The following is a 17304-nucleotide window of genomic DNA, read 5'->3' on the forward strand; positions in this document are numbered from 1 at the left end:
GCACTGATTTATCAGCCACACATCGGTATCGGTTGTGCTGGCAGTGGCAGTGGCTGGCTGATGTTTTTCTGTTCATCATTTTTCCTCAGGCTAAAGAGCAGGGCTCAAGACTAACTCCATCCTGTCATCCTGGGGACACTAAGAAACGTTTGGGATGAACAGAGATCTTCCTAGGACATTGTCAGGACAAAAGGATGCAATAAATTCCCTACCAAAACGTTAGAAGACACACCCTATTGTCTCCCTGAAAATCCTTCAATGTGAACAACAAATCTATGTTGACATCTGCAGGCGGAGAGCTAGTTAACATTAGCTGTAGGCAGCCAGTGGCCGGAACTAACTGCTGACGGAGGTTGCACTGAGGTACATTACGATGTGTTCAAGCTCTAGTCAGTTAAAATGAGTGTTTGTCGTAAAGTAAATTATAATGTCCTCTTGGTGTGTTCAAATGTCATTTTGTAAAGTGTAGTTTTTGGCGAGAAACTTGAATAAACACAGCTGTATAAAGGAGAAATTTGTTGAGGTCTTCACAGCAATATAAAATAGACAGAAATGGAATTATGATATTTTATAAACAGTAAAAAGACTTTTAAAGCAGTTATTTTTTTAAGGTTATATTAAAGGTTGTTTCATAAATGTGAATGATTTAATTTGTGCTCATTTAAAGGTAGTGTAATTATGGCTTTTAAAACAGTTATTTTTTATAGTGTAGATTTCTTTGTCTCCCTGGCACAAAAGGTGTAATAAATAACAACAAAAACAAAATTAACAACAACAAGAACAACAAAAACATCAGTATCGGCTGTCAGTTATCGCCTGTTGGCCAAACTGTCATATTAAACATTGGTATTAGTATCGGTCCAGAACATCACAATTGGTGCATCCCTACTTTCAATCTCATGGACTGTTTTTCAGCTGGGCTTTTGCTTGCAGCTAAAATGGCAGGTTTGTGAATAAAACAGTTGTTGACCAGACTTAAATGGGACTGTAAAGCCCTTGTCTATAGAAATAAACTTGTGGTTTTAGGGGCGGTGTACAGTTGTTAAGGCTCTACAAGATGTATAAGGCAAATACAGCACTGAATAAATTCTGTGGTTTGTGTGTAGCCTTAAGGGGCGAAGCTATTGAGCTAACAAGTTTGCCATGCAACCTTTAGCAATGGTGAAGATGTTTACTTATCTCATCCTGACTCGTCAAACACCTCCGCTTTGTGAGTGGTAAACAGCAAAATATGTTGTGCTTCGTGCCGTCCTGCATCAGGTTTGGATGTTCTTGGACAGCATGACAATTTATGCTTGTTACATGCATTGTGTCTTTTCATAATAAGCCTCGGTTTTCACAGTGAAAGGTACCATTTCTGCTCCTTAGATGCAGAGTCATTTTCAAAATAAACTTACAACATACCTAAGACACCTCCTTTCACATATTTTTCCCAAAGTTAGGCAACAAAAGCATGTTTAGAAAAAAAAAATCATGGCTTGGCTTAAAATAAGGACAGTTGTTACTAACATAATGTAACATCATGTGACATCTGTCATGTGACATATGTCCCTACCGTGCCATGTTACTCATACTAGCACGCTATGTTGTTGCTAAAAACCCGTCCACCTCCCCTCCCGCCTACCCTAGAGGGACTTTCTTGCCCTTAATGCTGCATAGTTGCCAGCAGCATTACAAACTGCTGCTGGCCAGTGCGTTTCACAACGCAGCAGAAGTTGCCTTTGTGTGTTGATATTGTAGGTGTATGTCCACTGACATAGCAGCAATATTTGACGACTTCAGTTGCTGGCCGCAGCGTGGCTAAAGTGGGATGCCCTGTGTCCATGGAAACTCTATAGTAGAACCCAATCTGACGTTATGATGGAAATTTGTCATTTCAGCACTGAAAGGTATCTAATGTACTTGTACTTACACACTGTATATACTTAGATTGAAACAATTTTAAAATTGGAGTAAGTTTACAGAGCTTCAAATCAGTTAACAGTTCATCAATCACAGTCTAATATTAATTGTGAGACTGGAAAGATTGTTGAGCACAATGGAGAAAACAATAGCACCAGTAACAGAGCAGACGCACCCATAATATAAGACTGATATACATGAGTCTATTGCCCAAGTGCATGCTGGGAGTACTCCCATCACTTAAAACTGTAATTTTATGATAAGTACTCAGTCTTCAAATGTCGTTTTGTCTGACCAACAGTCAAAAAGTCAAAGATATTCAGTTCAGAATGATATAAAGAGCAACAAATCCTCACATTTGGGACGCTGGAACCAGGCGCTGGGTATATTTGGCAGCATAATGACTGAAACAATTATTTGAAAAAATCTGCTGGTTCATTTTGTTTGTAAATTGTCTTTTAGGTCTAAAGCATTGTCACACCAAAAGTCGCGGGTGATAAAAAAAAAAAAAAAATGAAAACTGAGTGACGGATGAGGAGAACCACGGAGGCCCTTCTTCCTTCTTCACATAACAGTAGCATCCTTTCATGACCGTGAGGAGGAGGGAGAGGTCAAACAGCAGGAGGAGGAGGAGGAGCAGGAGGAAAAAGAGGGAAGGAGGGAAGGAGGTGGTGCTTCTGAGTGGGAAGGAGGAAAAGGATGTAGCTGCTGCAACAACGCCCTCCTCTACTTCCCTCCCCTCCTTTTCCTCCGAAACCAAAAACAAAGCGCATGGTTCCTGCTCTGGCCCCCGTCCAACACAATCCATCTGCCTCTTTCCTGTCTTCCTTTTCCTGGACAAAGCTGACGTGGACTAATTCATCTCCAATGGCTAAATCAGTATTAAATCAGTACATTGTCTTCTTAAAGTACATGTAGTACTGTATATACATATTGAAAATATATCAATATGTAATCTGATAAAACAAATCCCAGGGGTAAGTAATCTAAAAAGTACAAAGTGATAGGATACAGCAAGATAAAAATTTGAATATATAATTCATCTACAGATATTCTTCAACCACACAGTGAGAGTAATGTCCATCAGGGGGCAGTATCTGGATACCTGTCCATGTCCAGACAGAACTGACAGATTGTTTCCAATCATCCTCTGGCTCGAGGAAAGAAAATAATAAAACTTGTGGTAAAAACAACAGGGAAAGTTTGGGAAAATTTGGGAGCTGATGTCAAGGCTGCCAACAAAACTAACCTCTAGGTTTCTGCAAAGTTATTGCTATAAGTTGCAGATTGATGGGTGGATGTCATATTATTGGCTAAAACTGGTACTGGCTTTTGTAAGCACACATCAAATTTTGTTTCACAGGAAGAAAACATGATTGCCTTTGATATAGGAATACAAAGCATTGGTTTTTTAGGCATGTACTTTCTACAACACAAAATATTGTCCCAATGCTGTGTGCATTACCCAGATCACCAGGTATGCTGTTTCTGGAAAGAGCTGTCAATGTTTAATTTTCAAAGCCATTTCCAATGTTGTGAGCACTTCAAGCCAAATTCCACTCACGCCCATTGTAGGGGACAGAATTGGAGACAGAATTGTGAAAATCTGCTTAAATACAACCAAAAGTGTCTGCATGGCTATATGTTGCTACAGGCTAAGCAAGGAGACATTTGTTTGGTAATGTGGGCAAACTGAAACTTTAAAAGGTTAAAGACATAAAATAAATCTGGGAAAACCAATGTGGAAAAAAAGAAGGTGTCTGAAATTTTCTTAAATCTGCGATAGTTATTTATTTGGCCTCTTGGGGGCAGTGCAACAAGCTGTAAACATGACAATATCATCCCATTACAAGATTGTTATGGCTCACTTGTTAGCAATCAGTTACACATCCAATAGACACAGAGCAACATAGGCATTTATTTGGAGTTGTGTTTGTGTCCACCTAAAGGAAGTCCAATACTCACTCTCCTTTCCACTCTCCACCAACTCTTGAGAAAAATATTTGGCTCTTTGCTGCTAAGTGATCCAATATGTTCTAGGGGTATAACGATCCATCAATCTGAATCGATAGAGTGATTGACTGATCAATGATCCAATATCATTGATGCAAAGTGAAAATACTGATCCATATCATCATCTTAAGGTTATGCCTTTATTCTGAAATTCTTTATCACTATCAAACAGCAGCAGGCAGATGGCAAGCAGCTGAGAGAAAGATCAAATGTGATGATTGTGTTTAATTTACCCACCTCATTGATGAACTTGATGCACTCCAGAAACATGTAGTCTTGGTGATGCTCACTCACCACCCTCTCATCAAGAAAGTGCCGAGGCTCCAGTGTTGGGTGATCTGACGAGAGAGTGAGCTGTGAGTGCACAACTTCACCACCAGGTGTCACCATTTACCTTCCCATTAACTGATGACTGCTTCCCCTTGAAATGTCACCTCTCAGCACTGTTGAGATGTTCTGTCAAGTGGACCCAAATCTGCACCTTTTACCATTACACAGGAGAACCAGAACTACAGCAATGACTTTTAATTAGCACAGTGGAGTGGTTTTGTGTTGTCATTAACTTATCTTTTTGACATGTGACAGTAGAAAGAGCAGGGGTGTAAATGACAGCTTACTGGGACACATTTTGACTATGACAAGTCAAAAAGTCTGCAGGGAAAAAGTCAGATTGTATGAGATTTGAGGAATCATGTTAACCTTGTTTTAGCTTCTCTAAAATATCACCCTGCTTGTTTTAGATTCTATTTCAAATTCTAATGTCAATCATTATTGTTTTACAGCATTTCATGGCCTAATTATGTCTACCTAGACTGCAGAGCTTCACTTAATTCCACATAGTCTGAGATCCTCAGACGGGGACTTCTAAAGATGTTTCACACCGAACTAATTTGGTGGAGTTCAAATAAACTCAGTCATTTAGGCTGGTGTGAAAGCTGTCAGTCAAACTCGATGATGATAGATGTAATTTTAGCGTAAATTCAGAAGCCAAACCAATATTAAATCTATCTACTGATCATGAAAAAATAAGGAGGCAATCTCCTGATGTGTGAACTGGAAGTAATGTATAACCAATATTTATGCACGATCATTTGGTAACCATGGTAACATATGAGAGCGATAATTTTCCATTATCAATCATAAAGTGAGTAACCAGAGGTTCATTGAGTTTGGGTCTTGCTTTGTGTTTCCTAATAAAAAGTGAGTGAAATGATGGAACCATAATATAATGGTGAATGCATTTTTTTGTTTGTTTGATTCTAACCTTGGCCTGGACCAAATGAATTGGACTACAGGTGTGAAAGTGACCTTAGCTTTCCTGCAATCCAGATTAAAAACCAGGGAAGGACTCAATTTGAGGTAAATATGTGACTACATTTTCTTCCGACTAGTTATTGTGATTGTAATTTAAACCATGTTAAAACCCATGTTAAAAACAATTTTGAATAGTTGATAACAAAAAAAAGGAAGTTTTTCAGGATACAAACCCCTTTTCCACCCAAATTAGCACATTTAGGTTTTGTAAACACCTGCTAAAAATAGGCTTTAGACTCCTTTTTTCACCACCAGCAGACCAGGCAAGCATGCTTTTCTGTTTATTTTTTTAGTGGTGTGTCAAGTTCAATGTCACAAACGGGCCAGAAAGCAGGATAGTAAACAGTCAAAATCAAGACCCGTGTTACAGTGGTTACTTCTTTTAATGTATGTCTTTCTTATTCAGTCTCTCTTTCAAACTGTTGCTTGGGTGTAGATGGACGATATGTTGTAGTGGTGGTGCGTCATTGCATCTCACCAGTAAAGGAGATAAAATTAGCCACACACCAGGATGTTGCGTTTCCATCACTGCCAATCAGAGATGGAGCTGATAAATACCCTTGACTACAGCAGTCATTTAACCAGAGTATGAATGCAGATTGTAACCATTTCATTATATATAAAAGGCGTTTTTTTTGCACAGTGGGAAATGGGCTTTCCAGAACTGGAGCATACAGGGCAGCTTTATAGCAACAAATTAAAATTTGTTCAGTAACAGCCCTACCAGATCATTTATGTAGAAAAAGACACTTCACTTCTTTGCTCAGGAGTATGCAGACGCTGGCATGCAGAGCTCATATTAACCAGGCAACAGCCAAGATTTCTGTCTTGTTTTGCCAACTAACAGATTTAACATTAAACTACAGTAACTAAAGACACTTAACTGGTTCAAATCAAACAGCAGCTCTTGCAAATCAAGATATAAAATCGATATATCAACAATCAATTTGTCCTAGTTACTTCTGTGTAGTAATACAGTCCCGACTACATATTACCATGCATATACAGTATACAAATGCACCTCCTTTCACATATCCATACATTTGAAATAATCTTATATAGTTTCCAAAAACATGTTATATTCAGTAGGCAATACAACGTGGGATGCCATCCCCCTTGTTAGCAAAATGACCAAAATGTGTCCCCCTTGTTAACCTGCCATCTCTCTCCATCCCCTGGGTCCACACCCTATCACCGTCCTATCCAGATCTGTACGCATGACTAAAAAGTTATAAAGAGTTATTAAATGTCAATGGAGTGTTTCTTTCGTAACCGCAGCAGCACTTCTAGTGCTGGTTTAGCAACCAGAAAAACTAAAAGACCGATTGTATGCATTGAATTAGTTCACGTGATGTTTCTAAATCAATCAAATCTTTGCATCACTGCGACTCGAGTGAGTGAGATACGAAATGAGAGGTAACAGTCGGACAAATGAGTGAGTCAGAGAAAAGTCATTTCGCATGGCATCTTCTAAAGAGAGAAAAGCTGACAGAGCTTTGGATCTAGAATGCACACTTACACTCCTACATGTTCATTCTTCCCACAGGCTTTTCAAAACCAGTATGTCTCATCGTATGTTCTGAGACTGTGAGGATTATTAAAAGTGGCAATGTGAAGCGCCACCATGAGACCAAGCACAGAGCATCTCTTTAGTAAACATACCCACTCAAATCCAAACTGATAAAAATGTAACAAATCACTACATATCCCAACCTCAATTATCTCATCTGCATATTCCTCAGACGCAGACAGGCTTGTTTTTCCTTTTACTGAACTGCTGAAGTGACACTCTTACCTACAAACTGGGAGCTTCCCCAGATGAAGGGCAGAAACTGAAAGTCATCCAGGCCCCACACACCTTGGCTCCCAGCTGGCTCCATTCTATAGGTCCTCTGCAGCTTCCGCATCACTGCCAAATACCTGCAAGAACAAACAGCGCACGCGCACGCACACACACACACACACACACACACACACACACACACACACACACACACACACACAGCAGGATGTTGTAGGATGGTCAGAACAGAGAGTGATCAATTAGCTGATGAGCTAATATTGTTCTAGCTACTCTCCAGAAATAGGAGGTGTGGAGAAATTCTACATTTGTATTTTGCGATAATGATACATATAATGTATATAATCTAGAAATTCAATTGATAGTGTTTATAGATCAAATTACAGAAATGCAATGCATTCACTGAATAAAAAAAAAAACTGACACCTTATCTAATAATTACAAGATAGAATTTCATAATTATGACATTCTAACCTAATAATTACAAAGTAAGATCTTCTAATTGATATTAGGCAAGGCAAGGCAAGGCAAGTTTATTTGTAGAGCACAGAACAAGAAAATGCATTAAAATCACAATACAAAATAAAAACATAAATAATCATTATAAAATGAACTTTAAAAGAGAAGAGTGCAGATAAGATCCTTTCAGTCATATGCACAGTGAAATAGAGCTGTTTTGAGCCTAGATTTGAACATTGTCAGAGTAGAGGCCTGTCTCACATCTTCAGAAAGACTGTTCCAGATTTTAGCTGCATAAAACTGGAATCCTGATTCCCCATGTTTAGTCCTGACTCTGGGCACCAGCAGGGGGCCGGTCCCTGAGGTCCTCAGAGTCCGAGATGGTTCATATGGCACTAACATGTCAGAGATGTACTTTGGTGCTAGGCCGTGGAGAGACTTGTACACAAGCAGAGCTGCTTTAAAGTCTATTCTCTGAGTCACAGGAAGCGAGTGTAGAGACCTGAGCACAGGACTAATGTGCTCGTACTTCCTGGTTCTGGTCAGGACCCGAGCAGCAGCATTCTGGATGTACTGCAGCTGTCTTACGGCCCGTTTGGAGAGGCCAGTGAGCAGGCCGTTACAGTAGTCTAACCTACTAGAGACAAATGTATGGATAAGTCTCTCCAGGTCAGGTTTAGACACTATACCTTTGATTTTGGCAATGTTTTTTAGATGGTAAAAAGCTGCTGATGTTATTGATTTGATGTGGCTGTTAAAGTTCAAGTCTGAGTCCATTATTACCCCGAGATTTCTAGCCTGATTTGTAGGTTTTAGAGAGAGACACTGGAGATGACTGCTGACACTTTCTCTTTGTTTCTGTGGACCAAATACGATGACTTCAGTCTTGTCTGAATTTAGCTGGAGAAAGTTGTTTTGCATCTACACACTGACCTGTTGGATGCAGTGACAGAGTGAATCCACTGGTCCATATTCACCTGCTGTCAGTGAGACATAGATCTGAGTGTCGTCTGCATAATTGTGGTAGGACACATTATTACTTTGTATTAACTGGCCTAAAGGCAGCATGTAGAGATTGAACAGAAGGGGTCCCAGGATTGACCCTTGGGGCACCCCACAGGTCAAGGCCATGTGGTCTGAGACACAGTTACCAATTTCAACAAAGTACTTAGATATTCACCATTTTTATAATTATCTTCAGTAGCTGCGTATCAAAGCCTCGATTTCTCCCAGTTTTTTGATATGTTCTTAAGCTAATTCAGGCAATTATTTCACAATTTTAGCCAACTCGAAATAATCATAAACGATGATGCAGGTTAGAGCGCAACAAACTGAATGTCGTCAGTATAAATAAATTTGTAGGTTTTACTTTACTCCTTCTAAGCTCCACAGGATGGGTCTACTGACAAACAATCTATTTTGGGAATGTCAGACAGAACATTTCTTCACATGATCTGAGAATGTAAACTGGTTAACCCATTTTGGGAAAAAGTTGTGGCTCACACAGGGAAGTGGTTGGGTATGACGATACCTAAATTACCAAAGCTATGCCTCATGGGGGACCAAACAGAATTGCCAAATCAATCAAAATATGACTTTGCTGTGATAAATGTAGAGGTCACAGCTGCTCGAGTGATCCCCAGATTCTGGAAAAATACATCACCTCCAGATTTTGAGAAATGGAAGGAATCATTGTTAGAATTTGTTTCATATGAACACGTTAGCTAGGGTCAACAATGAAGTTGACAGCTTTAAGAGGTCATTAACAGACATTTTTGTTTGTAATATATCTGCTACACTGCAAATTACTATTTTGGGTCTAAGAATGTGTAGTTACCAGGTGCCTGTGGATATGCTGCGTTCCAATAACAATACTGTCCGTTTGTTTAGATATGTCTGAATAGATAAACAAAAATTTGAATTACAAACAAACAAACAAACAAAAAAAAAAAAACTGTGACTGTAGGCACATTTAGGAACTGTCCTAAAAGTGTAATAAGACCCATTTCAATATTAAGTAACTTTTGTTTTTTTAGTTTAACATAGAAATATCCAAAAACTGGAAAAAAAAATCTAGGCTTTAATACAGAGCTATTGCAGATAATGACCGTGATAAATAGTGGATATCAAATAGGCTATTAAATTAACTTCACCCCTAGATCAGGATCTCATAATTACCAGGTCTTATGTCGTCATTATGAGATAAGGGGTCCATTTTTTTTGAATTGAGTGAATGCAATATGCTTCCATATCAAATAACCTGACAAGTTAAAACAGGTGTTAAACACTTGACAAATCAGAGTCTGTCTTACATTTATGCAAATAATTATCATAAGGCAGTCTTGCTCACTTATTTTGCGTCATCACCGACAGGAGTTGCCACACAGCATTTACTTAAAATGTGTCACAGACACATTTTTTGTTCCACTGCTGTAATTTTTGCGGACACTATATAATGCACAGTAACCTAACCTGTTACATTTACTTGAGTAGTTTTTTCAATAAACTGTATTTCTAGAAAGAGTTGCTTTGTAGAATACTTTTTACTCTTACTACAGTACATCTGTGATAAAATATTTGTACTTCTACTCAGTAACACTGTGCAACACACTTCTCGCAACTTTTACTGGGGCAGCTATTCACAGCTATTAGATACTTTTTACTCTCACTTAAGTAGTTATTTTATGAGTACTTTTACTTGAGTCAATACAATTATAAAGTAACAGTACTTTTACATGAGTACTGTTCTTGTTTATTCTAGCCAACACTGAAATCTACAAATTGAAATTTTGAGCTGATGATGGCATTACACAAAAAGTCACTGAAATCATAGGGATTCATCTTCTGGTGACCATGAAAGTCTGAAAGTCCACAAAATTTAATGGCGGTCCATCCAGCAGTTGAGATATTTCAGTCTGGACCAAAGTGCCCCCCCCCCACACACACACTATACAGTACAGCTTAACACGAAGCATACTACAGCAGCAACAGCTCACCTGTTAAAAACCTTAAAAACAATAGCCAGCTGATCATCAACCCTAAGAGCTCCGACCTTGCAGAGGCAGCAGAGGAACGCAGCAAAAGCAGCTTCATGACCTGAGAAGATGAATATACACACATTAAAGATCTTCATGCCTGAACAGGATCAGTGTGCAGTCTAGTTTTGCTCCACCAGAAATTCAACACCAATACCCCTTTTCAACAGTCCTGTGCTGGTTTAGCTTGGCTTGGTTTGGTTTAGGCCATCAGCCCAACACAGCAGGGATTTGCATTTCCATTACAACAGGGCTACCTGCTTGAAGGTGTGTCTTTAACTGATAAGAGGGCAGATCCACGGCTTAAGTCCACTGTTATTTTTGCTGTGTTTTTTTTTTTTTCCTCATTTTTTTGCAGAGGTGCAGTAAGAGCCTGTTGTCTGCAGTTCTTCATCAACATCTCACTGTGGCTGTTTCTAACTTTACTTTCTCTCTTTGGTATTATTAGACTTGCCTTTATTGAAGAAAAGCCTCTAACAAATTTCCGCTAATTCAGTGATAAACACATTTCCTTTACTGTAGATTCTTCACAATAAAAGTCCCCTGTTATTTTGTTATCTAAAAACTTTTATTGTGAAGCAGCAAAATAAGGAAATGTTGAGTTTTTTATAACGCTGTTATTCCCATCACTGTGCAAGACTTGTTGGAGGGGGAGAAGCGGGGTCCTCAGGGGTAGGCTGCGGTTGGCTAGATGTCACCACAATCTGCTTGAGGGTGGGCGGCCCTGCTTTTGGACCTACTCTGGAGTGGGTCCATCTCTGGCGCAGCTCAGCGTGGTACAGGGCCCCTTAATTGATAATGGAAAGGCAAATCAGTGCGGCATGGCTTGACTCGGCACGGCCAAAAGACACTGTGGAAAAGGCACACAAGTGCACCTTTCTGCATTTCACAGTAATGTGAGGAAGAAAACATGACAAATCAAAAGACTTCTTGTAATTTCAGCTATTACTTTACAGCTTACTACCACTATAAATAATATTTGATTGACTTTTAGTTTTTATACTGATACTTCTGCTACTTTGAATCCCATCTGCTTAACATTTCATTATTACCTATAATTTTTATATTGGTAACAACATGTTTGGCCTTTTGTCCAGATGACAATTTAAAATAACGTATTTCCTCATGTTGTGTTTAAGGCACAAGTCTTTTCCACATCTTGTGTTCTTTTATAGATTCACTTCTGCAGAACTACATGCCTGCTGCCTTTGTAGAGCTCTGAATCCAGCTTACTTTGTACACAATAGCAGAGTTACAGTGTATCATTGCGCCTCCCTGTGGCCAAACATATTATTTTCTGTTTTGTATATCTACATTCTAAAGCTTTGAAATAACTATCACTTTCAATCAAATATTCCCCTTCAAGACATATATTTTCAGTAGCATTTGGTTGCTCTTAGTGGTTTTTATATTTTAGTATTTTATATCTTTCTTTCATTCATACATACGTACATACATACATAAATACATGCATACATAACAAGTTTTACCAGTTTCTGTTTTAGATTTGTACAGTATTTTGACATTAACTTGTATTTTTCCATTTCCATTTATTGGTGTTATTGTGCCTTTTTACTACCATCTGTGTGCCATTCATTTTAATTTGCATTTGACTACCAAAGAAACAATCCCAAACAAAACTGTCTGCAGTGTGTTCTGTAGGTGATCCACAATAACAGGGACACTTTCTGGAGGCATTGTTCTGTGTGCGGCCACACAAGAGAGGGGACATTTTTATGGATCAACAGACAGAGCAAGCTATAGACTGCTAAAAGCCTTCTATGTCATTTTTAAGTATAATTTGGGACATTTTAACCTTTATTTGATCGAACACAGTGTAGAATTGACAGGAAACAGGAGGAGGAGAGGTAGCCATGCAACACAGGTCCTCAGGACCTCCGACTTCTCTTCTATTGCCATATTATACTGTCCCTAACTTCTGCAACAATGCTGACAGACCTGAGTGCTTTGTTTGGAATGGTAATAAAGGACTGAAATGAAACACACAGACACACAGCAATATTACCTGTTCCATAGTCTATCCTGGTGGCGTTCCCCACAGACTCTTTCAGATAGACAGCTATCTCTGGAGCTGCCGCACATTTATCAGCAGGGAGCACAGCTGACACCAAGACCTCTGCTTCCTACACACACACACCCACACACAAACACCAACATTACTTGTCAGCTGTGATGTATCTACACATACAACATGAGGTCATACGCATCATGTGTGAGATTAGTTAGTCTCATTTAGGGATGCTCAGTAGATAAAGATCTAATTAAGAGAATCTGGTATCGGCTGGACATGACTGATCTACATTTAATATAGTTTTTTTGTTCTGCTTAGTTCACTTCATGTAGTGAGCAAATAATGTGTAACAGGCAGTTGCTTCACAATGCATGAGCAACACAATTTCAACTCCGCATTGAGTCCATTCCCTTGTTGGACTCCCAAAACTGACCTTTTTTTTTTTTTTTTTTTTAAAAAAAAAAACATGATCAATTCCCTGTTTACTCTTTTAAATAACTCATGTCCTCACCTGAAAAAAATCATCAGCAAACATATTAGGTACCATACAAATATCATTTAAATAAAGCATAAATAACTTAGGTACCAATACCAAACCTTGTGGAACACCCAGGTTACTCTTAAACCATAGTGTTCACATTTCTGAAGAAGTAGGGAATGACCGATTGTGTCAAACGCTTTATGTAAATCAATAGATAATTCAATTTAATAACTCAAAAATCTTTTTATTACACTGATCAGTGCAGGAATGGCTCAGCAACAGACAGCATAAACCGGAATTATCAACGCTATGGAGAAGCTGCATTGATGGCAGATGGTTTTCAGTTTGTGGTTAAAACAAAACAAGACAAAAACAGAGCCACAAACAAAGTGTTTGAGTGAAGAGGTGAAGAAACATGAAATTACACTCAGCCTTTTCCACCTGCTGTGTGGACACACAGAGAACAGTATCAGCTCTGATAGCAGCAGCTCAGTGCTGTGGTAAGCTCTATATGTGTGTGTGTTACATGCACTGGACAAGTTGAGCATGGTTTGTCTGCTGCTATTAAACTGATGCACTGAAACATGCAAGTTCATAAATATTAGGCTATAACTGAAATTTGTACAATCCTAATAAGGCCAGTGTGACCAACCTCACTAGGAAGTGATATGTAGTAAGTCTGAATGGGCTTCATTCACTGGCCATTCTTAAGTGGAAATTTCTTTTTAAAACCTACTTGCGCAGTTTTCATGAAGATTCTAAAATTCACCAATGTTTTCTTATTTGGGATTTGTTCTTAGGTAAAAACAGAATCTACGCACACTCATGAGTACACTTGTAAAATTAAGAAAGAATGTAGAAGACTGATATCTGATCAGTAATTGGTATTAGGCATTGGAATGACTGTTAAATGCTACTGTGTCTGAGCTCTGGTGTAGGTGTATGTGTGTGTGTGTGTGTACGTGTACACACTAACCTGATCTAGTTTGGCGTACCAGGTTCTGTAGGCCTTATTACCAAAGCGTGACGGCTGGTCGACAGGTGGGGTCTCGTTTATCCATCGGTCAAGAGTATCCAAAAGATCTAGTAACTTCTCCACTGTCTGTCACACAACAAGATCACAGTGACTATAGCAACACCGTAACTGATATTTATCATCAGTACCATCATCATATGATGGGTTTTCAGAGCTAAAGAGAAATAAAGAGCAAACAATAAACCATGTGATTTATGTAATCAGCCCAACAGCGCCTGTTCACTCTGTTAATTCTCAGCAGGTTAAACCTCTGTGATCATTAGTGTAGTGTGACAAATTAAAAGAATGAAAAGGTGATTATTGAGTGGCTCATTATGCTGTTTGAAGGAGAACAATCACTCTTGCTGCTGCCTTGAAACATACATCACAATATTATTTTATACTGTGAAGGCGTCTGATGGCTTACGCATAAATACATGTTAATGTCAAAAATTGTACTGCATGATAAGCTATGTTTACATTTTTCAATGACAAAAAAAATAGGAGGCAACGGAAGCTGTCATTGTAGAAGAATTACAGCACAGCACCTGACCATGTGTGAGTTGGTTCACAGTATATTATTGTTTCCCTGTCCACACTACAGCATATACTAGCATGATACCTGTGGGTTAAAAATCCTCCACTGTGAGAGCATTAGTGAAAAATATCAACTTTGTGATTCTTTCTCTGGGAGCCATGATCATCAATGCTAACTTTCATAAACATCTGGTCAGGGAGTTTTCATGCAATTTATCTCTATGAACACGTCTGCATATAAATGCAGAATCTGTAGGCAATGAGACAAGATTTTGGTATCTGAAGTGTTTCCGTTTCCGTTTGTAGTCTGAGTATTATTGACCAATCAATTGACCAATTGAATGGGCTTTGATTGCCGGAGGGGAAACAGTCTGTGTGAAAGCAAGAGAGGAGGAACACACCAGAGGGAATGAAATCTCAGAACACATCTGCTATCGTCTGATGAAGATTTAGCTTTTTCGTAGCTTTGTTTGTTTTTTAATCTGCATTTATATACAGATATCTGTTTATAAAGATTAGCTGAAATACTGCCTGTACCTAAAAAAACCTACACCTATAGTTCCTAATAGGACTGTAAACAATGACCGGCACTCGGAAGAGGAAGTCTTGGCCCTGATATCCACTGGCTACATGGGAACAACACAAATATTGGTTGTCACCCCCATATGCAAAATCCTTGTCCATGACAATCTGTGTCATGGAAATGACATGACAACTGAGCAAACTCTCTGAGCAAACACTGGACACTGAAATAAACTCAACTCAAACTACAATTACCAAAAGTCAAAAATGTTTAGTCCAATAGATTTGTTTCTGGATGTCACGTTTCATTTTAACATGAGCAGGTAGCAGGAAGCAGAGAAAAGACAGCTGGAGACAGATCTCAGGTCAGATCTTAAAGAGGCCAAGTGATTAATATAGCCAGAAGTGTGGGCTTACTGTGTGTCTATTATGTAAGAGTTTATTGCTCTCTATTACTGCAAACAAGCACATTTAATGCAGCAGCCTGAGTACAAATGAAGACCAGATTAAGAGCACATTTAACTCCTATTTTTAAGTCACTGCATTTACTGCCTTTCGGTTTTAGAACTGATTTTAAGATTATCTTGGTAGTTTTTTTAAATCACTAAGCTGTCCGGCACCAGCTTATCTCTCAGACATGCTGTTGCAGCGAGCAGGTTCCTCAGATCCTCTACAGCTGGCCTCCTAGTCGTCCCACAAATTTCAACGAAAACGCGTGATGAGTCAGCATTTGGCCACTGCAGCCCAAGCCTCTGGAACAGTCTGCCTGAGAATCTGAAGAACTCCACCTCTGTGGACATTTTTAAAACAAACCTTGAGACGAATCTTTGTAGCCTGGCATTTACTTAAAAAGGATAGTAAAGATTTTTTGAAGTTGTGTTGTATGAGGTACTTATCCAAAGCCAATCACTACGTTCACATGACATTCGAGAAAATCGATCTATGGTCTTAGTCCGACTAAAACCAAATTTTTAAAATACATGTTAACATGTTAGTCCAACTGAAAGCGTACTGAATCAAATTTCTCAAAGTTTGACTAACACACCCAGATAATGTAGCTGGGAGTCAAATTACTCCTGCATGTATACAGTCAATCGGACTCAAACTGGCCGAGGCGCTCTGCGCATGCTCCACTGTTTCCATCCCGGGCTTTGACCCAGAAGTAGAATAGCAGTAAATGCATAACAGAGGAAGACAAGAAAAAGAAAAAGTAAAGCACACAGCATGTACGAAATGTACAGGGCTGTAAAGTTGTCGACCATGGTACCAGTTCCTAAAGACAGTGATTTCTGACGGGGAACCCATAAAAGGTTCCCATTCCCCATCTATACTCTCGTCAAAGCCACCAGACTCCATTGAATAAACAGTAACTTGGGCTCACTGAAAACAGGAGCTGTTATTGTGTGACTTTGGTGAATCCAAACTAACCCTTTTAAACACCAAAGTGACACAATAACACAAACAAAGTAACAGTTTGAGGCAGTGGTAGACCAGCAGCTCCTGTGTCTAGCAATGTTAAATCCCTGTTTTGAAGAGAGCGAAATAACGGCTTAAGTTCCCTGTCTGAATGGCTGTCTGCCAGAAAGGTTTAGCAGTGAAAATATTCAAAATATAGTGCACACTTAAACTGATACAGATTTGTTTTGGTGAAATTTTTTTTAGATGGCTTAAATAAGTTTTGTTGCTGACCCTCTACAGCAGTACACTGCTTAGCTTCCATGTCGGACTCAAGCCTGCTTCTCCAAGCTGGGTGTGTGCTGACCACTATCTACGACTATCTACAACAATCATCATTTTACGATGACTATGGATGATTACCTTACACAACCCAACTTCAGAAAAATCCAAACTATGCCTTTAAGGTTAGTTATTCTACTGACTTCTGTTTATTTTAAACATTTTATTGCTTATTGTTATTGTAATTTTTTTGGCTGTGCAAAATTCTTTTTACTACTGACTGCTTCTTTTTTTTTTTTTTTCTTTCTGCTACTTTTTTGGTCTGTGCTGTATGTAATCTTGCTCTGTGAAGCACTTTGATTGTATAAAAGGAGTAAAATTGATTGAAAAAAAAAGAAGACAATTAAAGCTGTCATTTACTGATATTTTTGCATAAGTGTGGAATCACCATCAAAATAATCATAGTCCACAACAAAACCTGATCAGAATCTGCCACTGTATACTGTCCAATTTATT

General features: G+C 38.8%; 1 protein-coding gene across 1 annotated transcript in view; it reads right to left on the reverse strand.

Moving 5' to 3' along the window:
* The window catches only part of ptpa (protein phosphatase 2 phosphatase activator), a 35430-nt gene that overhangs the window by 15713 nt on the left and 2413 nt on the right, over window positions 1-17304 (reverse strand). The window contains exons 4-8 of the mRNA XM_049559934.1: window positions 14014-14139; window positions 12551-12668; window positions 10486-10585; window positions 7025-7149; window positions 4153-4253 (exon numbers count right to left, since the gene is read on the reverse strand). Coding sequence (XP_049415891.1) covers window positions 4153-4253; window positions 7025-7149; window positions 10486-10585; window positions 12551-12668; window positions 14014-14139 — 570 coding nt within the window. The remainder of the gene's footprint in view (window positions 1-4152; window positions 4254-7024; window positions 7150-10485; window positions 10586-12550; window positions 12669-14013; window positions 14140-17304) is intronic.

This window comes from Epinephelus fuscoguttatus, linkage group LG18 (genome assembly GCF_011397635.1).
Source record: "Epinephelus fuscoguttatus linkage group LG18, E.fuscoguttatus.final_Chr_v1".
In the NCBI taxonomy this organism is placed as follows: domain Eukaryota; kingdom Metazoa; phylum Chordata; class Actinopteri; order Perciformes; family Serranidae; genus Epinephelus; species Epinephelus fuscoguttatus.